The 21,298-nt window shown below is 58.6% G+C and overlaps 3 protein-coding genes and 1 long non-coding RNA gene across 5 annotated transcripts; 2 read left to right on the top strand and 2 right to left on the bottom strand.

Annotated features, from left to right (window-relative positions):
* Positions 1-2,937: 2,937 nt before the first annotated feature.
* On the bottom strand, positions 2,938-4,841 carry HES4 (hes family bHLH transcription factor 4). Of its 2 annotated transcripts, XM_054445922.2 has the most exons (4): positions 3,850-4,841; positions 3,668-3,763; positions 3,502-3,589; positions 2,938-3,408 (listed from the first exon to the last, which is right to left on the bottom strand). In XM_054445922.2, the coding sequence occupies exons 1-4, from the start codon at positions 3,955-3,957 to the stop codon at positions 3,035-3,037; spliced, it is 666 nt and encodes a 221-aa protein (XP_054301897.1). In that variant the 5' UTR covers positions 3,958-4,841; the 3' UTR covers positions 2,938-3,034. The 2 variants fall into 2 exon arrangements, with proteins under 2 accessions (XP_054301897.1, XP_054301903.1); XM_054445928.2 differs by lacking the exon at positions 3,668-3,763 and having other exon boundaries at positions 3,850-4,101.
* On the top strand, positions 3,299-11,210 carry LOC134739086 (uncharacterized). Its single transcript, XR_010125581.1, has 2 exons — positions 3,299-3,433; positions 10,521-11,210. It is a non-coding gene; the product is annotated as an uncharacterized LOC134739086 (long non-coding RNA).
* A 2,923-nt stretch (positions 11,211-14,133) lies between these two features.
* Positions 14,134-14,298, bottom strand: LOC129008940 (large ribosomal subunit protein eL39-like; the record flags this gene model as incomplete). The annotated part of the gene is made up of 1 exon (XM_054441494.1): positions 14,134-14,298. A coding segment is annotated over one exon (165 nt), but the record flags the coding sequence as incomplete, so codon positions are not given.
* Positions 14,299-19,513: 5,215 nt separating this feature from the next.
* Positions 19,514-20,995, top strand: ISG15 (ISG15 ubiquitin like modifier). Its single transcript, XM_054445912.1, has 2 exons — positions 19,514-20,031; positions 20,439-20,995. Exons 1-2 carry the CDS (start codon positions 20,029-20,031, stop codon positions 20,931-20,933), a joined length of 498 nt encoding a protein of 165 aa, XP_054301887.1. The 5' UTR covers positions 19,514-20,028; the 3' UTR covers positions 20,934-20,995.
* Positions 20,996-21,298: the final 303 nt, after the last annotated feature.

Raw genomic sequence — 21,298 nt, 5'->3', positions numbered from 1 at the left:
GGCTGCGTCCGAGGTGGGTACAGCCCTGGGGCTCCAGGGGGCAGTGGGGCAGCAGCCAGGCATGGTGAGGAGACAGTCCTGGAGCCAGGGGAGCCAGAGGAGGCTGGGACCCAGGTGAGCACAGGGACCTGGCAGGGCGAGCTTCGGCCTCACCTCTCACAAGCCCCGGCTCCAGGCAGCCCCAGCCCCACCCCCATCCCTAACTTCGCAGCGCCTGGCCTAGACTTCGGTCACCACAGGGACTGAGGTTCTCCGGATTTCAAAAGCCTGTGATCTGCGGTTATGTTGCCCCATTCCCCCCACAGCAGACAAGCCCAGACACACACAGCCCAGACATCCCAGAGGCAAAGGAATTCAGCAAACATTTATTGACCCGTGGTCCTCATCAAGGAGGCAGTGGGAGATGAACTGGAAGTGACCAGGGGCCGCCAGCCACACCCCCTCCACCGAGAAGACGACTTTCATCTATTATTCAGCAGAAAACCAAAAGCCAAGATAAAAATCGCTGGGGAGGGGCAGGGACGGGGGACTGGGCCAGACCCCAGCTGCTGAGCGGCCGCCACCTGAGGTGGGGAGGGGCAGAAAGGACCCCCACGGGAGGGGGCACCCCACGTCTGGGGCCACAGGACGCAGGGTGGGGAGGGCAGAAAGAACCCTCGCGTGCCTAAGCAGGTTCTGGTGGGTGTTCTGGCTGGGTGTAAGTAGAGGCTGGCTCCCCGAGGCCCGAGGGGGGCTCTGAGAAGGGGGCAGCCTGAGGGGGAGCCCAGGACAGCCCCTATGCTGCCCGTCCAGCCCGGCCCCTCAGGCTGTGTTTCCTGAGACCTCCCTAGTCTAACCCAAACCTCCCAGCTCTGTCATTCAAATGGATGGATTAGGTCCCTGTGGGTCCATTTCCCTGTTTTGGGTGCTGAGGACAGAGCTTCTTGACACTCAGCACTTGTCCTCTGGAGCCCCGTCCAGCTGGGCCCGGATGACGCACCACCGAGCCTGTGGCAGATGGGATGGACCACAAGTTAGGAGGAAAGTCGGGGGAGAAGTCAGCAGGGCAGGTGGTGTGGAGCACAAAGGAACCCAGACTGTGAAGGCACTGCCCAAGAACTGTGATTCCCCCAGAACCTGAGTGGTCCCTGGACAGCTATGCAGGGCCCTTTAGCCACAGTGGAGAGGACATTCAAGGCCAGAGCCTGGTGGAGAGATGCCCTGCCCTCTTAGGACCCACAGCCCGGGTGACTTTGTGGGGTGCCCCTCCTACCCCAAGCTCCTCCCCACACTCCCAGCTTCGCTGCCCCAGGCCCTCCTTCCCCTTCTGCACTGATGCCTTCTCTGAGCAGCTCCCCTCCCCCGGCCACTCTGACCTTCCAGCTGCCCCCAAGAAGACCGTCCCTTCCCGTGCTGAGGAGGCCTCCCTCACAGGGTCTCAAGCTCCCAAGGAGAAGGAGGCCTCCCTCACGGGGTGTCAAGCTCCCAAGGAGAAGGGCTACTTTGAGGCCCCCCTGGGACCAGGACCCCTGGGGTACGACTGCTGGTGGGACCAAGGGTGGGGCCCCCAGCCCAATGCTATCCCGCCCAGGGTCACTGGCCTGGCCCTCGGAGCTCAGGGAGGGGGCAGGGCAGCCAGAGGCCGGGGGTGGCCTGACTTGCCAGGCCTGGGAGGCTCCTACAAGCTGTGCACGGCTGTGTCCTGGAGGGCCCAGGGGGCTCCTGATGGAGACACAGACTGGAGCCTTGGAGGGCCAGCGCTGGTGGGACGGCTCACTCGCCTCCCGTGGGCCCCGGTGAACACAGCCCCAGTTGGGAAATGACCCTCGGTTCGGCTGAGAGAGAGACCCTCTGCCTCGGCTGAGTGCCTCGATCTGTGCCGGGCCACCCCCCCCCCCAACACAGGACCGGGATGGCGACCGCGGCGGTGGTTCAGGGGAACGCCCGGCGCTGCCTGGTAACTCGGTGGTGCTCGGGGCTATGAGGGAGGAGCCCCCAGTCCTCACCCACTGGGGAGGCGGAACCTCCCTTACCGGGGCAGGGGAGGCTGCGGGCAGGGCCGCCGCCCTCGTGAGCGACGTCCGTGGCCCCGGCACTCGGTGTCCACAGCCCAGCTCGGACCCGCGCGCGCTCCCGCCAGGCCCTCCCCGCACAGACGCCTGGGGGAGAGGTCTGCGGTGGGCACGGGCAGCTCTGCACCTAACAGAACCCAGCGGGCGTCTTCAGGGCCAAGGGCGGCCGCCCTCATCCCAGCGCGGCTCAGGACCGCAGCCTCCGCCTTCCGCGGTCCGGGGACTGGGAGTCGGGAAAGAGGCCTCTGAAAAGTAACTTGTCCGGCGATGCTGCGCGACCGCCTTCCAGCACGGGGAAGATTCTGGGCACTCAGGGACGTTCAGCTTCCCACCTGAGCCTCCGGGGGGACCCCTCACAGCCGCCACCGCAGAGCGAGGCAAACCCAACGCGGGGGCAGAGGGCGCGTGCGCGTGCGGGGCTGCAGGGATGCGGAGGGGAGGGCGCGGAGGGGAGGGGGAGGGGGGAGGGGAGGGCGCGGAGGGGAGGGGGAGGGGGGAGGGGAGGGCGCGGAGGAGAGGGGGGAGGGGAGGGCGCGGAGGGGAGGGGGGAGGGGAGGGCGCGGAGGGGGGGGAGGGCGCGGAGGGGAGGGGGAGAGGGGAGGGGAGCGGAGGGGAGGGGGAGAGGGGAGGGGAGCGGAGGGCGCGGAGTGGGGAGGGCGCGGAGGGGATGGGGGGAGGGCGCGGAGGAGGGGAGGGCGCGGAGGGGAGGGATCGCCCTCAGCCCTCGGTCCCGCCCCAGCCTGCCCCCCGGGCCCGCCCGACGCCCCCAGACACTTGCGGACCGCGGCCCTGGGAGGAGGGCGGGACCCCGGCGCGGCGTGGCTGCGGGGCGGTCCCAAAGTCAACTCTTCACCCAGACAAAAAAAGGAAAACTCGTGACGCGGACTCTGGAATAATAAATACGTATTCTCTGCTACAGTCTCGGCAAAGGCCGCGGCCCTAGAACGGGGCGCCGCCTCCGATGCAGTCCCAGGGCCACAGCCTCAGCGCAGCCACGGCCTCCAGGGCCCACCCGGGCCCTGCGGCCCCGCCCTGGGGGCGGCGGGCAGCGCCCCGGTCAGACCCGGCAGCAGCGGCGGCGCGAGCAGAGGGAAGGGGCCGCTGAGCGATGGCAGCAGCGGGCGGCCCGCGTAGACCTCGGGCGCTGGGGCCTCTGCGGGGGCAGCCGGGGACAGCGAGGCCGGGCGGCGGGAGGGTCCCAGCTGGCGCAGGCAGGCTGCCAGGTGGCCCAGCAGGCGGGAGCGCACGTCGGCCGGGACGCCCTCGCAGCCGGCCAGGAAGCGGTTCACCTCCGCCAGACATTCGTGGAAGCCGGCGCGGTACTTGCCCAGGACGGCGGGGTCGGCGCTGAGCGCGGCTGCGGGAGCGACACAGGAGGAGAGGTCGGTGCCGGGTCCCAGGGGTCCCGCGCCCTCCCCCCGCCTCCAAGCCGCCGCCGCCCGCGCCTCACCCGTCACCTGCACGCGACGCAGGCTCCGCAGGTGTCTCACCGTCATCTCCAGGATGTCCGCCTTCTCCAGCTTCGAGTGGCGGGAGCTCTGGGGGCGGGGATAGGCGGGAGGTCCAGGTCAGCTGCGCCCCAGACTCCGGGTCTCGGGCCTTCGCCCCCGACTTACCTCTTTTCTGAGGGCGTCCAGGATGAGGGTTTTGAGCTGAGCGAGGCTCTCGTTAATGCGCGCTCGGCGCCGCTTCTCCATGACCGGCTTGGAGGACTGCGGGTCGGGCACCGGCTGAGTCCCGCGTTCCTCCGTCCCTCCCGCCCCCCGGTCGCCCCCCTCACGCCCGGCCGGGACCCCACCTTGCGGTGCTCGGCCGCGCTCCGGGGCTTGTCTGGGGTCCGGCTGGCGCTGGCCGGCGCTCCTGCCATCGGCGAGGCGCTCGGTTTCCCCGGCGTGTCTGCGGCCATGGCGCGCCCCGCGCCTCCCCGTGCCGGGTGGAGCGCGCCGCCAGGGACCACGGGCGGGCTGGCGGGCGAGCGGCGAGCGCGCGACGATCCGAGCCCCTGGGGCGGGTCCCGGCTCCAGGCCCGCGCGCGCCTCAGGCCGTTCCCCTATATAAGGCCTCGCCGCCGCGGGGTGTGTGAACCCGGCTCCGCATTCTTTCCCACACTCGCTCCAGCCAATCGGCGGCCGCGCTCCTCCCCCGCCCGCTGTCAGTCACGCCTCGGCTCCGGGCGCGGCCTCTCCGCGGGCGACAAAGGCATGCGGGGCCCCCGCCCGCGCCCCCCTCCGACACCGCTGGGGACAGGACCGGGTGATCCCGCGCCCCCCGATGCAGCCAGGGCCGAGCAACGCGCCGGGAGGGGCCGCTGGGGGCGAACGGGTACCGGGATCCCCGGAGCTGGGCGGAGTCTCGGGGCTCACTCTCCCGCCCAGGGGGCCGGGAGCCGGGGCTGGACGGAGCTGGGGCTGGCCGCGCGGGAAGTCGGGAAGGAAATTTCCCCAGTGGCGCAGGGTCCGGCGGCGCCGAGGGGTGGGCGAGCCTCGGTCTCGAGCCTCTTGGCTTCCTCCGCCCGCCCCCCCTCCGGTCCCGGTGTGGGCCCTGCTCGGTCTCCGAGTTTGATCCGACACCGGCTCGGCCTCCGGGGGTCCCACCGTCAGGTGTGCGGCCTGGAGCACGGAGGGCTGGAGAAAGCCTTGGAAGCGACAGAGCTGGGGGAAGGTCGGCGGCCGGGTCGGCAAGCGGGAGGGCGGAGTCAGCGGACGGCGAAGGGGCGCACGGGTGACCCCACAGAGCACGGCCGGTGCTGGCACGGGCCGGGCAGGACCAAGAGGAGCAGAACGTGCGCGTGACGCGAGCGGGCTGGTGACGTCACCAGGCACCCGGGGCGATGACGCAAGCCTGCTGGGGTGACGTCATGTGGCCCGTGTCGCCACGTGCTTCCAGGTGACCGGCTGGCGAACTCAGCAGCAGCAAAGTGGGGCTCACAGAAAAATGAGGGGCCGCTGTTAATATAACTGCAAAGGGGCAGGATGCGTAAAACAGGGCTGTGGTTATTTTCGTGTTTGCTGTTTTTATTTCGAATGCCGCTGCGGGGCACGCTGGTCCTTTCCGCACTCGGGGTCCCTGGCGGCCTCACGCGTCCGTGCAGCGGAGGCTTCCTGAGCCCCCTGGAGAGCCGGGCCTGGGCCCGGGTGTGGAGACCCTCCCGGGCTTTTAATCCGGGCAGGAGGCACATGGCAGGCTCAGCAGTCACGCCGTTGTAAGAGAACCGAATTAGGTGGGTGGCCTGGGTGGACAAAAGTCTTCTTTCCAACGGGTGGTCCCAAAGGCTTCTGCGGGGTGGGGGGTCCTCAGGGGGGAGCCTCAAGGGAGGGCGTGGTATTCCCAGGGTGCGAGGGGGGCGCAGAGACGAGGGAAGTAGGGAGGGGGAGCTAGACCAGTGAGAACCGGGAGCTTCTGGTCGGGGAGGGGGTCGGGGAACCTTTTGGGGAGCTTTTCTGAGCCAGGGAGTCGGCTGATTGGCAGGTTCGCCCCTGCCCGGGCACCTGGACCCGGGGTTTCTGTTCGGAAGCCTCCCCTCCCCTCGGACCCCACGTCTAATCTGGCCCCAAGCAAAGTCCTGCGGCCCATGCGGGAAGGCGCCCTCTTCGCGGCGCTGACCCCGGCCCTCCGCGGTCCCCCTGAGGCGCCCCCCACACCCCGCCGCTTGCACAGGGGCGCGCGCCTCTGGGGGGCTGTGAGGCGGGAGCGGGGGTGGCGCCCTCTCCGCCGAGAGGCTATCCACGCTCCTCGCCGACTGGGGAAAGCCGCGGGGGCTGGGCGGGCGTCTCGGAGGTGGCCCCGCGAGCACTTAAGCCCCGGCTCTCCTGCCCCGACCCCTCTGCGGGCGCCTGGGCGCTGGAGAGGCTCGGACCGGCCCCGTAACCCAGGAGGTGGGGTGGATGGTGTCCCGGTCACGCGTCCCTCCCCGGACTGAGCGCTGGGCCAGGGCGGGAAAGCCCGCGAGCGCCCCCAGTGGCCGCAGTCGCCACCGCCTCCTGCTGGGGGTCATCCCAGGGGAGCTGCCGGCCTGAATCTCCCCAGCCCCTGGGCCCCGACTCGGGAAGGGATTTGGGAGGGCTGTGGGCCTTCCCCAGTCCCCCGACAGGCAGAGAGCTCAGGATAGAAGGAGGGGCCTGAGAATCGTTGTTCTTTTTTATTTTTATTTTTTTGTAGAGACAGGGATCTCCCTGTGTTGCCCAGGCTGGTCTCGAACTCCTGGCCTGAGACGATGCTCCTGCCTCGGCCTCCCAACGTGCTGGCACTACAGGCGTGAGCCTCCTCCTTGCCAAGCGTGGCCGGGGCTGATCTTTCCCTCACTGGTTGTTAGATGGGTTCGCTTCCCCTCCTTGTACCTGTTTCCTCGTCTGTAAAAGGGAGCTAACTTTTTTTTTTTTTTTTTTTTTTTTTTAAGGCAGCATCTCGCTCTGTTGCCCAGGCTGGAGTGCAGTGGCACCACAACCTTTGCCTCCCGGGTTCAAGCGATTCTCCTGCCTCAGCCTCCCAAGTAGCTGGGATTACAGGCATGCACCACCACGCCCGGCTAGTTTTTTGTATTTTTAGTAGAGACAGGGTTTCCCTATGTTGGCCAGGCTGGTCTTAATAGGAGATTCTACTTTTTTTTTTTTTCTTTTTTGAGACGGAGTTTCACTCTTGTCGCTCAGGCTGGAGTGCAGTGGCACGATCTGGGCTCACCACAACCTCTGCCTCCTGGATTCAAGCGATTCTCCTGCCTCAGCCTCTGGAGTAGCTGGGATTACAGGCATGTGCTGCCACACCTGGCTAATTTTTGTATTTTTAGTAGAGATGTGGTTTCTCCATGTTGGTCAGGCTGGTCTCAAACTCCCCACCTCAGGTGATCCGTGTGCCTCAGCCTCCCAAAGTGCTGGGATTACAGGTGTGAGCCACTGTGCCTGGCCAGGAGATTCTACTTTTAAAGCCACTGACGGTGTCCAACTCATAGTGAGCACCCACGCCCATCTGCCAGGGTTCCTGCCCCCGGGCAGCAGTTGGGGTCCTCACTGAGCAGAGGCAGGAGGGGCCCCCAGCACTTGCCTCTGCTCTTCTGGAGAGGAAGAGACCCCCCTCCGCCCCCCACCAGGGAGCCCACTCCAGGGTCTCCGGGGCCTGTGTTCCTCCCACCGTCTTTGCCACAGGACAGCACCCGTCTGTGTGTCTGTCTCTCTGGGTCTGTGCCCTTGGCCTCTGATGGTCCCCTCCCTGCCTCTCGAATCTGGCCTTGATTTGTGGTAGGGGCCTCAGGGTTCCCTTGCTCTGAGTGTGGGGGTGGATCCTGGGCTGCAGCCCGGGATGGTGCCGACACCCTGGTTGGGGGCAGGTTGCGTTTTTCAGAGACAGCCGTGACAGTATCTCCCATCCCCATACCTTGAAATGCCTTCTACCTGAGACTCTGTGACAGCCTCAGCCAGGAAGAATGGGGTGTTTGGCAGGACATGACTTCTGAGGCTGACTTGGAAGACGCCATGCGTACCTCACTGTCCTGGGACAGTCGCTCTTGGAACCCAGCTGCTGTGCTGGGAGGGAGCACGCCCCGGCCTCAAGGAGAGGCCCCGTGGAGGAATCGGCACCCGATTCCAGACTCCTGAGCAGCTTCCGGCCCAGGTCCCAGTGCGCCCTGTTCCAAGGCCGCCCGCACACAGGAGGGTGGTTGCTGAGCCTGCTGTTTTGGGGTGGTTTGTGGTGCGGCACTCAAGACTGGAATAGTGGAGGTGGGCTGGGGCCCTGACCCAGGGAGAGTGACCCTTCCCTCCTCACCGCTGCTCCCTCCTCACTGATCCCTTCCTCTCTCCCACAGAGACAGAGGCTCAGCGACTTCCCCTCCCCTCTTCCCCATCTAACCGGTGCTTCTTGGGAGCCACTGAAATCCAGCCGACCTCCTGGCCCTGAATGGGTCAAGCTCCAAATGGCGGGTGGCCCCAGGGCATCTGCACGGCCCCGTGTTAGCTAAGGGGGGTGAATGATGAGGACATTCATGTGCCAGTGGGGAGCCTGTGGGGGAAACCAGGGTGTCTTCTAGGCTGGACCTGGGGGGCTTAGCCTCGTGGGGGGTCTCCTCACATTGGGCCACTGTGGCCGCACTCCATGACCCCAGCCAGTGTCCCCAAAAGGCCTGCGAGGTGCTGGCCGTGACCTCCCCTCCCAACCTCTGACCCAGAGGTGGCGGCTGCCATCTCGCCACAGCCCTCAGCACCCCCTCACACACCCACTACTGACATCAGAGACCTGTAGCCACCCCCTGCCGGCGGTCCTCAGCGTGGTCCCCAACTCCTGCCCAAGGCAGCGGGCTGTGCACTCTGGCAGCTGGGGCCAAAGCCACCGAGGAACCAAGGCTGGGGTCGATGTGGGTTTCTCTCCCGGAGAGCTGAGTTGGGCACAGAGCTGTTCCTGGGTGTTTGCTGGGATTGTAGTGACAGAAGGCCAGGGCTGCAGGAATCCAGGCTGCAGGAGAGAGACCAGGACTCAGGCAGAAGCAGCAGCACCAGGCTGGTGCCACTGCCACCCCACCTGCATGCCTTCTCAGCCCCGGTGGGAGCTGTGTCTCCAAGCGGGATGGTGCTGGGGTCTCCCCACCCTGCCTGTCTGGGATGCCCTCTGAGCCCGTTCCTGCTCCCGGCAGGCGCTGCTTTTCTCTCTGCTGCACCAGGACGAGGTGGGTGCCCTTGTCCCTCCTCACTGGCACTCCCAGACTGCTTTCCTTTTCCACCAAAACCACCCCTGCTTTGTGACCAGACCTCACTGTGTTGAAGTCATCGACACCCCTTTCCTGCAGGAGGGGACACCTGCTCCCTGTCACTCTCCCGGCCATGCCTTCAAAATCCACACCAGCAATTCTCCAACTTTGACTTCCTCTCCTGCAGGGGTCCCGTCCCCTCCCCACTTACCCCACTGGGTCCTTTCTCCCAAATGCACCCCTCCACGGTCCAGCCTCTCCACTCTCTCTGCCCCCCTCCCAGCTTCCGCCTCTGCTGTCCGCCAGCCCTGAGATCTGCAGTCTTTGTGCACAGCCTGCATCTGCGGCTTCCTCGTCCCCTGTCTGTTCTCTCCTTATCAAGAGAAGCCTATCTGGCCGGCCATTGTGTCTACCCCTCACCCTCCCTCCTTCCTGTTCATGTGGGCAGACCACAGCCCGTGTGGAATCCCGACCTTCTTGGTGGCTTATGCACCACCTGCCTATCCCCGTAGCGGGGATCAGGGCGGTGCCAGCAGCTTCCTGGGGACTCTCACAGCCTGCGGCCCTGGGCCAAGGTCAGCTGGATGGGAAGGGCACAAGTGGAGCCATGCTGGACACCCGGGGCTGCTGTCCCTCAGCTGCCGGGCTCTGCCAGAGCCGTGCGGCCTGGAATCCTACCCACCCTCGGTCAGCTTCCTCCTAACACACGGCCGGCGTTCCAGGAGGGCAAAGTGGAAGCCTGGGGACTCTTGAGGCCAGGGTCCAGAACGCACGTAGTAAAATCTCCACCGCGCTCCATCGGCCAAAGCAAGTCACAGCAGCCAGATTCCAGAGGAGTCGAAGAACACACTGACCCCTCCTCCCCTCCACCGCCTGCCTCTGCCCTCCCCTCGCAGGAGCAGGGCTGCCTGATGAGCCCCCTGGGTTTATCTGCCCTGCCGGCCCTGGGAAGGCCGGGATGAAAGTGTCATTTAGTGGCAGGGACTTTAGGGAGCCTGGTATGGCCAAGCCCTAGCCCCCGCAGCAGTGCCCCCGCAGCAGTGCCCCCCGCAGCAGTGCCCCCAGGACAGCTGGGCCTGGGTCTCCAGTGGGTCGGAGTTTTCTGAAGCCAGCCGAGGGTCGACCTCACACCCGGTGACTGCCCCAGGCGGAGGGGCATGCGTGGCCCAGCGCAGGGGCCCTGCCCGTGGCTGTGTAGGGTCAGGTATCCGGCTCAGGGCTTCTGGGCCCCCTGCTCCCCAAAGGTGTGCAGCTCCCACGTCCCCTGCCAGGTCCTTTAGGTCTAAGAGGGTCCCTCTTGTCCAGTGCGCCAGGCTCCACGTACCCGCAACCCCTCCCCAGCTGGGTGCCTCCCCCTGGCTGGAACAGCAGCCCTCCCTGGTCATGGGCCTGCCCCTCCACTCTGTCCTCCCTGATGCAGCCAGAGGCATGCTTCTAACCTGCAGACCCCCTCCCTGGGGGCCAAGCCCACCAGACACCAGGCGACTCTAAGTGGCCCACTGGGCCTGCCGTGTGGAGTGGGACCCTCCGCTCCGTCCCAGGTCCTGCTGTCCCAGGAAGCCCTTACGGGGGCTGCAGCTGGGGGGTGACATGCCTGCCAAGTGGGTGGGGAGTCTCGGGCCCAGTAAGATGGGATCCAGCAGTGCGAGGCTGTGGCCCAGGTCAGGTGGTGGCAGCTCGGCCTTCCTGGTCCCAGGTGGAGAGACAGGGTGAGGCTCCTCCCCATGGGATCTGGAGGGGAGGGGCTGCCTGTGTAATCAGCCCAGCCTTGGACGTCAACAATCCATGTTTCTTAGGAAAGGCGGCCAACCCAGTGTCTCCGATGACATGTTTCCGGGTCGTCATCCACTGGCCACAGGGAATCACAGGCTCGGTGTGACTTTCTCAGACCGCCATGGTGCCCCTGTGGGGTTTCCCAGCCCATCCTGTCCCGTGGGGCAGGCGGAGGCCCAGCCGTGTCATCGGAGTGACCTTCAAGCTCTAACCAAAGTCCACGTGTCATCAGGAGCCATGAGTCAATCAGATGCCATCCAGGGCAGTGGCTGAGGAGTGGTGACTGGCCAGATGGGGAGGCGGGGAAAGGTCTGGATTTGAATGAGAGCGAAGGAGTGGGCTGCAGGCTGGTAGACTCCTCCAGATGGATGAGTCCAGACCCCTGCAACAGCCAACCTGAGCAAGGCTCAAGCCTCCCTGAGAGTCCAGGGCGCCAAGTCACCCTGCACCTGGCCCAGGCCTCGGACCCTGATGGGGCCCACCCACCTGAGATCACCCTGGCTCTTCGGGAAGGCAGGAAGCTTTGGCGTGATCCTCCACGGGTGAGGGTCACGTAGAGACGTGTAGAGACGCGACGAAGCACGAAGACCCGTGTTTGACGGGTTACCAGGTGCCTACATCAGAGCTCATTAAATTACACATTAAATAGATGCAGCTTGTGTGTGTCAATCACACCTAGTTCAAGTTGTAATAAATCAGACTCAGAGTTTTTACACTTGGGAGTGTTTTAGCAGATGCGCCTCAAGATTCTAAATTCAAATGCACACTGAATAAAACATTTAGGTTTATCGCCAGGCACGGTGGCTCACACCTGTAACCCCAGCCCTTTGGGAGGCCGGGGTGGGTGGATCACCTGAGGTCAGGAGTTGGAGACCAGCCTGGCCAACATGGTGAAACCCCGTCTCTACTAAAAATACAAAGATTAGCTGGGTGTGGTAGCACGCGCCTGTAGTCCCAGCTACTCAGGAGGCTGAGGCAGGAGAATCACTTGAATCCGGGAGGCAGAGGTTGCAATGAGCCGAGATCGCACCACTGCACTCCAGCCTGGCAACAGAGCGAGACTCCGTCTCAAACAAACCATTTAGGTTTATCATTTAAGGAGAAAGACTGGAAGATGTTATTGAATTTATTAAGAAATCAGAATGAGGCTGAGGAGGGAGGATCACTTGAGCCCAGGAGTTCAAGATCACCCTGGGTAAGTGGTTGCATCTAGTGAGACCCCATCGCTGTTTAAAAAAGAGAAAGGGGGGAAGAAATCAGAATGTTTGAGAACTTACCATTCAGCACATGTCTACATTTTACATTTAGTTTCATTAAACATACAAGGCAGGTGTAGCAGCGAACTAACGTTCTGGTGAGGGAGAAAGACCCTGGCAGCAGTTACTGGAGGACGGAGGACGGTGGGGATGTGTGGAGGGCGGAGGACGGCGGGGCTGTGTGGAGGACGGCGGGGCTGTGTGGAGGACGGCGGGGCTGTGTGGAGGACGGCGGGGCTGTGTGGAGGACGGCGGGGCTGTGTGGAGGGCGGCGGGGATGTGTGGAGGGCGGAGGACGGCGGAAGGCGTTGGGGATGTGTGGAGGATGGAGGAAGGCGTTGGGGATGTGTGGAGGATGGAGGAAGGCGTTGGGGATGTGTGGAGGATGGAGGGCCGAGGACGGGCTGGAGTGAGAGCGTGCCTGTGTACGCCAGGCATGGCCCAGAGGCCCAGGCTTTGGAGCCAAGAGCCTGGGATGGGGGGCAGTTGTAGGGTGACCGGAGGGGACACTGGGAGAGGCCAGAGGCCACGATGTGGGAACCGAGGCCCGGCTGGTTGCCCCGAGAGGTAAGGAGAGCTGTGGGAGGTTTTGTGCGGATCAGCCTGGCGACTGGGTGAAGAGCAGATTGTGGGGTCAGCATGGTAGCAGGACCACCTGGACGTGTCCACAGGAGCCCGCGTGAAAGGCTGCTGTGGTCTGGACCAGGGCACGCAGGTATAAGTGGTTACGACCAGTCTTGGGGCGATTTTTATTGTTGCCAGATAGTTAAAGGGCTTAAAAATAAAATCAAAGCTGGACACGGTGGCTCATGCCTGTCATCCCAGCTCTGTGGGAGGCCAATTGGGGAGGACCGCTTGAGCCAGATGGCTGCAGTGAACCACAATCACATCGCAGCACTCTAGCCGAGGTGACAGGGCAAGACCTTGTCTCAAAAAATAACTTTTTTTTTTTGAGGCTCGGTCTGTCACCCAGGCTGGAGTGCAATGACGTGATCTTGGCTCACTGCAGGCTCCACCTCCCAGGTTCACACCATTCTCCTGCCTCAGCCTCCCAAGTAGCTGGGACTACAGGTGCCCGCCACCACACCCAGCTAATTTTTTGTATTTTTAGATCTCCTGACCTCGTGATCTGCCTGCCTTGGCCGGCGGCGGTGGCTGACGCCTGTAATCCCAGCACTTTGGGAGGCCGAGGTGGGTGGTTCACGAGGTCAGGAGATCAAGACCATCCTGGCTAACACAGTCAAATCCCATCTCTACGAAAAATACAAAAATTAGCCGGGCGTGGTGGCGGGCACCTGTAGTCCCAGCTACTCGGGAGGCTGAGGCAGGAGAATGGCGTGAACCTGGGAGGTGGAGCTTGCAGTGAGCTGAGATCATGCCACTGCACTCCAGCCTGGACGACAGAGCGAGACTCCGTCTCAAAAAAAAAAAAACACACATATATCCATATATCCAACATTAGTGATCCTGTATAAAAAAAGGTTTAAGGAAGTTTAAGTTAGTTTGTAAGTGAGCCCAAATATTAACCAAAGGCTTCCTTGTAAGCAGCTGTTAAGATTTCCTACATCATAAGTAGAATATTGAAGTTTGTAACTAGAAGTTATATATTGTGTGACTATGTTATTGAATGCACACAAGTTTGAAATTAATTTACTATTGAGCTCAACCCTTTTTTAAAAAAATGAAAGGTCTCACATGTTTATTACTGAACCCAACCAACCAAAGCATTCATAACAGATTCAGAGAGAAAAAATAGATCCCCAGGCCAGGTGCAGTGGCTCACGCCTGTAATCCCAGCATTTTGGGAGGCAGAGGCAGGCAGATCACCTGAGGCTGGGAATTCGAGACCAGCCTGACCAACACGGAGAAACCCCATCTCTACTAAAAATGCAAAAAATTAGCCAGGCGTGGTGGCGGGTGCCTGTAGCCCCAGCTACTCGGGAGGCTGAGGCAGAAGAATGGCGTGAACCCAGAAGGCGGAGCTTGCAGTGAGCCAAGATCGCGCCACTGCACTCCAGCCTGGGCGACAGAGCGAGACTCCGTCTCAAAAAAAAAAAAAAAAAAGAAAGAAAATTAGCCGGGTGTGATGGTGCATGTCTGTAATCCCAGCTATTCGGGAGGCTGAGGCAGGAGAATCGCTTGAACCCGGGAGGTAGAGGTTATGGTGAACCAAGATCGCGCCACTGCACTCCAGCCTGGGCAACAAGAGCAAACTCTGTCTCAAAAAGAAAAAGAAAAGAAAAAAGAAAAAAATTACTCCTAATAAAACATGTTCAACTCTCCAGATCGTGGTGACATTTCCAGCTTGATATGGTAACGCGATTGAGACCTTCAGGTATGACCTTCAGCATAAATATGTGTGCCATCTCCCACGCAATTCTTACAGACCCAGCTCGGCTGTTCTCCAGTGTCTCCTTTGGGAGTTGTACCTGATTTTATTACCAGTTTTCATCTGAATCCACTGGGGAATGGGACGATTTTGCTTTTGCTTCTTGGCCAGGAATCGCTTAATTCTGAAAGTCTGGTGAGAAGACACGGCGAGAAGCGGGGTCCACCACAGATGATGGCGATGGCGGAGAAGGGAAGGGAAGGTAGGGGAGGGGGCTCAAGCTTTTATCGTTATGGGACCTCCTGTGTCTATTATGCTTTCTTCCATGATCTTTGTTAATATGTTAATGACATTGGTAATATGTTAATGACATTGGTAATATATCTACACCTGCTTCCTTTTACTTAATATTTGTGTGGTATGCTTCTTTCCATTGCTTGATGTTCAAACTTCCTGTGTCTTTATGTTTCAGATGATTCTTGTCTCTGGAAGCCACATAGAGCCAGTTGTTTGTTTTGTTCCTTTCTTTTTTTTTTTTTTTTTTTTTTTTTGAGACGGAGTTTCGTTCTTGTCCCCCAAGCTGGAGTGCAATGGCATGATCTCGGCTCACTGCAACCTCTGCCTCCCGGGTTCAAGCAATTCTCCTGCCTCAGGCTCCCGAGTAGCTGGGATTACAGGCACCTGCCACCAAGCCCCACTAATTTTTCGCATTTTTAGTAGAGACGGGGTTTCACTGTGTTGGCCAGGCTGGTCTTGAACTCCTGACCTCAGGTGATCCACCCAAAGTGCTGGGATTACAGGTGTGAGCCACCGCGCCTGGCGTTTTGTTTCATTTTATTTTTGAGACACGGTCTTGCTCTGTTGCCCAGGCTGGAGTGCAGTGTCGCAATCTCGGCTCACCGCATCCTCTGCCTCCCGGGTTCAAGCAATTCTTGTGCCTCAGCCTCCTGAGTAGCTGGGACTGCAGGCACAGGCACACACAACCATGCCTGGCTATTTTTTTTTTTTAGAGGTGGGGTCTCACTATGTTGCCCAGGCTGGTCTCAAACTCCCAGGCTCAAGCAATCCTCTAGGCTTTGCTTCCAAAGTGCTGAAATTACAGATGTGAGCCACCATGCCCTGCCTGATTTTTTTTGTTTTTGTTTTTTGTTTTTAACCAGCCTGACAATCTTGGTCATTTAGTCCACATGAATTTTGGGCTTTTGGCCTGGAGAACTATGAGAGAATACATTTCTGTGGTGTGAAGTTTAACACCCAGTTTGTGGTATATTGTTCAGCAACCCCAGGGAACTGAAGCAAGTGACTGTAGGTCTAGTCACCTTCCTCGGTGCCTGTGCCTTGGGTTGGTTCTGTCGAAGCAGGAAGACAACTGGCAGAGATGGGATAAAGTAACCAAAAGAAAAGGAAGATTCTAGCACCGTACGTCAGCATTAAGAAATCAGGAAATGGGCTGGGCACGGTGGCTCACGCCTGTAATCCCAACACTTTGGGAGGATGAGGTGGGCGGATCACGAGGTCAGGAGATCGAGACCATCCTGGGTAACACGGTGAAACCCTGTCTCTACTAAAAATACAAAAAATTAGCCAGGCGTGGTGGCGGGTGCCTGTAGTCCCAGCTACTCAGGAGGCTGAGGCAGGAGAATTGCTTGAGCCCTGGAGGCAGAGCTTGCAGTGAGCCGAGATCGCACCACTGCACTCCAGCCTGGGCAACACAGCAAGACTCCGTCTCAAAAAAAAGAAAAGAAAAGAAATCAGGAAACATATACCATGTTTAACAGGGCATCTAAAATGATAAAAATAAATAGAAAATCCTGGGTTTTTTTTTTTGTTTTGCTTGGGTTTGGTTTGGTTTGAGACAGGGTCTCACTCTGTCACCCAGGCTGGAGTGCAGTGGTGCGATCACAGCTCACTGCAACCTCCACCTCCAGGGTTCAAGCTATCCTCCCACCTCAGCCTCCAAAGTAGCTGGGACTACAGGTGTGCGCCACCACGCCTGGCCAATTTTTTTATGTATTGCAGGGACAAGGTTTCACCATGTTGCCCAGGCTGGTCTCAAACTCCTGGGCTCAAGCCATCTGCCTGCCTCGGCCTCCCAAAGTCCTGGGACTGTGGTGTTTGTTTGTTTGTTTGTTTGAGACAGAGTCTTGTTCTTGTCGCCCAGGCTGGAGTGCAGTGGCGCGACCTCAGCTCACTGCAACCTCCAACTCCAGGTCTCAAGCAATTCTCCTGCCTCAGCCTCCCGAGTAGCTGGGACTACAGGTGTGCGCCACCACACCTGGCTAATTTTTGTATTTTTAGTAGAGATGGGGTTTCACCATGTTGGCCAGGCTGGTCTTGAACTCGTGACCTCAAGTGATTTGCCCGCCTCATCTTCCCAAAGTGCTGGGATTACAGGCGTGAGCCACGACCCCGCCTCATCTTTGGTTTTTAGATGCTAACAATTTTGGTGACCCCTGAGATTTGCTGGGAGATGGGGAAGGGCCAGGATTCATATTCAGAATATGTTGATTTTTCACTCTTACACTTGTTTATTTAAAAATTATTTATTTATTTGAATCTTATTTAAATATTTTATTTATTTGTTTATTACTGAGTCTTAGCTGTCCTTCTCTTGTTATGTGCTGTGCGTAACAACGACAATTTGGGAACAACCTAAGTATTCAATGATGTGGGATTGGTTAACTAAATTAACTCTGTGCTGTAACAGGCTCATTATTCCATGGGAAACATGCAGTTGTTAAAACAGCCTGCACAGATGTGTCCACCAACACGGATAGATGCATGTTTTTGTTTTTTGGGTTTTTTTTTTTTTTTTTTTTTGAGACAGAGTCTCGCTCTCTCACCCAGGCTGGAGTGCGGTGATGCGATCTTGGCTCACTGCAACCTCTGCCTCCAGGGCTCAAGTGATTCTCCTGCCTTAGCCTCCCAAGTATCTGGGATTACAGGCGCCCACCACCACGCCCAGCTAATTTTTGTATTTTTAGTAGAGACGGGGTTTCACCATGTTGGCCAGGCTGGTCTCAAACTCCTGACCTCAGGTGATCCACCCACCTCGGTCTCTCAAAGTGCTGGGATTACAAGTGTGAGCCACCACGCCCGGCCCATGCCCAGCTAATTTTTCGCATTTTTCGCATTTTTAGTAGGGACGGAGTTTCACCATATTGGCCAGGCTGGTCTTGAACTCCTGACCTCAGGTGATCTGCCTGCCTCAGCCTCCCAAAGTGCTGGGATTACAGGCGTGAGCCACTGCACCTGGCCTTTTTTTTTTTTTTTTTTTTTTTTGTATTTTTAGTAGAGATGGGGTTTCGCCATGTAGGTCAGGCTGGTCTTGAACTCCTGATCTCAAATGATCCGCCCGCCTCAGCCTCCCAAAATGCTGGGATTACAGGCATGAGCCGCCTGGCCTGGTTAGATGTTTATGATACACTGTTGCATGAATGAAGCAGGTTACAAAATGGTGAAAGTATGGTGAGGCCTTTTCACCTTTGCTTTTTATTGATGTGAAATTCATATAACATAAAACTAACCATTTTAAAGAATGTAATCCCGTGGCGTTAGTTATTTACCACGTTGTCCAACCATCACCTCTGTGGAGTTCTGAAACATTATCACCCCCAAAGGGGCTTGTGGATCTGAAGCAATCACCCCCGACTCCCCCTCCCTGGCCCCCGGTAACGGGGTCGGCTTCCTGTGGCTGTGGCCCTGCCAGTTCTGGTCGTTTCCCCTGCAGTGAATGGAATCAACACTGTGGCCTTTGTGTCTGGCTCTTTCTACTTAGCATAGTGTTTTCAAGGTTCTTTCACATGAAGGAGTGCCTCAGTCCTTTTCATGGCTGCATAATATTCCGTTGTGTGGACATTCCACACTTTGTGTGTCCATCCATCACTGATGGACGTGCGCTCCATTTCCGCTACTTGTTTATTGTAAACTGTGCTGCCACGAACATTTGTATACAAGTATTTGAACACCTATTTTCAATTCTTTTGGACACATGCCTAGAAGTGGAACTGCTGGGTTACCGATAATTCTGTTTAACATTTTGAGCATCACAGTGGCCACACTGTTTTACATTCTCAACAGCAATGCATGTACCAGGATTCTAGCTTCTCTGTGTATACACCAATGCTTGTTACTGTCCTTTATGTTCATTTTATATTATTTTTTGAGACTGTCTTGCTCTGTTGCCCAGGTTGGAGTGCATTGGTGCAATCTTGGCTCACCACAATCTCTGCCTCCTGGGTTTAAGGGATTCTCCTGCCTCAGCCTCCCAAGTAGCTGGGATTACAGGCGTGTACCACCATGCCCAGCTAATTTTTGTATTTTTAGTAGAGACGGGGTTTCACCATGTTGGCCAGGCTGGTCTCAAACTCCTGACCTCAGGTGATCCACCCACCTCGGTCTCTCAAAGTGCTGGGATTACAGGTGTGAGCCACCACGCCCAGCCCATGCCCAGCTAATTTTTCGCATTTTTTGCATTTTTAGTAGGGACGGAGTTTCACCATATTGGCCAGGCTGGTCTTGAACTCCTGACCTCAGGTGATCTGCCTGCCTCAGCCTCCCAAAGTGCTGGGATTACAGGCGTGCACCATCACGCCCAGCTAATTTTTGTATTTTTAGTAGAGATGGGGTTTCTACTAAAAATGTTGGCCAGGCTGGTCTCAAACTCCTGACCTTAGGTGATCCGCCTGCCTCAGCCTCCCAAAGTGTTGGGATTACAGGCGTGAGCCACCGCACCCAGCCTGTCCTTTATTTTTATTATTACAGTCATACTAGTAGGAAATAGCATCTCACTGGGGTTTTGATTTGCATTTCCCCAATTAATAATGATGTTGAGCACCGCTTTACAGCCGTTTCTATGTCATTGGAGAAATGTCTATTGAAGTCTTTTGGCCATTTGAAAATTGAGTTGCCTTTTTTTTTATTTTTATTTTTTATTGAGTTGTAAGAGTTCTCTATATGTCCTGGATGCTATGCCCTCATCAGATAGATAATTTGCAAATATTTCTTCCCATTCTATGGATTGTCTTTTCATTTTCTCAATAGTGTCCCAGAGTTCATTTTTGTAGAAAATAAAAGATAGGTCTCTTTTATTAAAAAACAATTTGAGGCTCCGGGTGCAGTGGCTCACGCCTGTAATCCCAGCACTTTCAGAGGCCGAGGCAGGTGGATCACTTGAGCCCAGGAGTTTGAGATCAGCCTGGGCAACATGGCGAGACCCCATCTCTACTAAAAATACAAAAAATTAGCCGGGCCTGGTGGTGCACCCCTGTGGTCCCAGCTACGTGGGAGGCTGAGGTGAGAGGATCGCTTTAGCCTGGGAGGCAGAGGTTGCAATGAGATGAGATCGTGCCTCTGCACTCCAGCCTGGGCGACAGAGTGAGACCCTGTCTCAAAAACACAAAAACAACATAAAAACACCAATCTGAGCAAATACTGCCCTAAACCAAGTGTTGTTATCTCTGGGTAGTTTGGAGTTCTTGTTTGTCAATTAACCATGGGGATGTTTTCCAAGTTTACTAATTTTGCAAGTTGGTAAATGGAAAATGAAACCATTAGTCCACGAGTGCATCTTGTGAAGGATCCGGAATGCGCGATATTTAGGTGTTTCCAGGGTGTTGGGTGGGGGTGGGGATGCCGTCCGCGGTCCGGAGTCCCCGGCCCTGACGGTGCCTTTGCGACCCTGTCCACCCCCACTTCCGCTTTTCCCTATCTTTCGGTCATCCTGTTTTGTTTCTTCTGCTCACTCTGGGGCATGCCTCGGGAAAAGGAAACCGAAACTGAAGCCAAATTTGGCCACCGGCGCAGGCTCGCCGGCACGCCCCCTGACGTGTGCGGCTCAGGCTTATAAATAGGGCCGGGTGCTGCCTGCGGGAGCCGGCGGCTGAGAGGCAGCGAACTCATCGTTGCCAGTACAGGAGCTCGTGCCGTGGCCCACAGCCCACAGCCATGGTAAGGCAGATGTCACAGGTGGGGGGAGGTGGGCTCTGTGCCAGCCAATTTTCTTCTCCCTCCCCCAGCCAAGGTCTCCCAGGGGTGCAGGGAGAGTGGAGCTGCTCAGAGCTTGGCCAGGTTCTAAGTGTTCTCCTGAAAGCAGGTCACCCCTGAGATCCTCAGGGTGGGGCACAGAGGGGCACCCTAGCAGGTAAAGGGAGGCCACGGGATGGCTGTGGGCAGCTGGCCTTCTAGTAATGACCCCTCAGTGACTTCTGTGCCTGGGGTCCCTGCTGACAGGATGGAGAGGACAGACAGGAGGGAGCACTGTCCCTGGGCACAGGAGCTCACCCTGCAGCCAGTGCCTTGTGTGTGGTGGGCCTGGGACTGGTGCCGCAGTCTCTGAGCCTGTGTGATGCCTGCAGGGCTGGGACCTGAAGGTGAAGATGCTGGCGGGCAACGAGTTCCAGGTGTCCCTGAGCAACTCCATGTCGGTGTCAGAGCTGAAGGCGCAGATCACCCAGAAGATCGGCGTGCACGCCTTCCAGCAGCGTCTGGCTGTCCACCCAAGCGGCGCGGCGCTGCAGGACAGGGTCCCCCTTGCCAGCCAGGGCCTGGGCCCCGGCAGCACGGTCCTACTGGTGGTGGACAAATGCGATGAACCTCTGAGCATCCTGGTGAGGAATGACAAGGGCCGCAGCAGCACCTACGAGGTACAGCTGACGCAGACCGTGGCCCACCTGAAGCAGCAAGTGAGCCGGCAGGAGGGTGTGCAGGACAACCTGTTCTGGCTGACCTTCGAGGGGAAGCCCCTGGAGGACCAGCTCCCGCTGGGGGAGTACGGCCTCAAGCCCCTGAGCACGGTGTTCATGAATCTGCGCCTGCGGGGAGGCGGCACAGAGCCTGCTGGGCGGAGCTAAGGGCCTCCACCAGCATCCGAGCAGTATCAAGGGCTGGAAATAAAGGTTGTTGTAAAGAGAAATGGCTGCCTCTGTGTCTGTGCTTGCCTCTCCTCCAGCGTCCGCCTCAGACCCCTGGTGATGGGGCGGGAGAAGTCAGGAGGGACAACCCAGGGTCTATCCTGGTGACCAGGCCTGGGTTGCCAAGTGAAGGGATAAGGGTTTGCAGTTACAGCTTTGAGGGATCAAAATAGGGAGCCCCCCACCCCGAAACTGAAGTAAGACAGCTCTCCCCACCCTTTGGGAAATTAACTTCTAGGAAAGAAAAAGAGATGCAGTTGCTAGAGCCCATCCTGCCTGTCCTCCATCTGGGACAGCAGCGGCTT

This window comes from Pongo pygmaeus, chromosome 1 (genome assembly GCF_028885625.2).
Source record: "Pongo pygmaeus isolate AG05252 chromosome 1, NHGRI_mPonPyg2-v2.0_pri, whole genome shotgun sequence".
NCBI classification, from domain to species: Eukaryota; Metazoa; Chordata; class Mammalia; order Primates; family Hominidae; genus Pongo; species Pongo pygmaeus.
Note: the sequence above shows the minus strand (reverse complement) of the source record. Positions and strands in the feature narration are given on the sequence as shown.

Bases quoted from the DNA above. Each gene is read 5' to 3' on its own strand.
- HES4 (XM_054445922.2), bottom strand. From the start codon at position 3,957: ATGGCCGCAGACACGCCGGGGAAACCGAGCGCCTCGCCGATGGCAGGA. The intron at 3,764-3,849 runs GTGGGGTCCCGG...CCCGACCCGCAG, and splicing joins GCGCGGCCGAGCACCGCAAG to TCCTCCAAGCCGGTCATGGA. The intron at 3,590-3,667 runs GTAAGTCGGGGG...CCCCGCCCCCAG, and splicing joins TGGACGCCCTCAGAAAAGAG to AGCTCCCGCCACTCGAAGCT.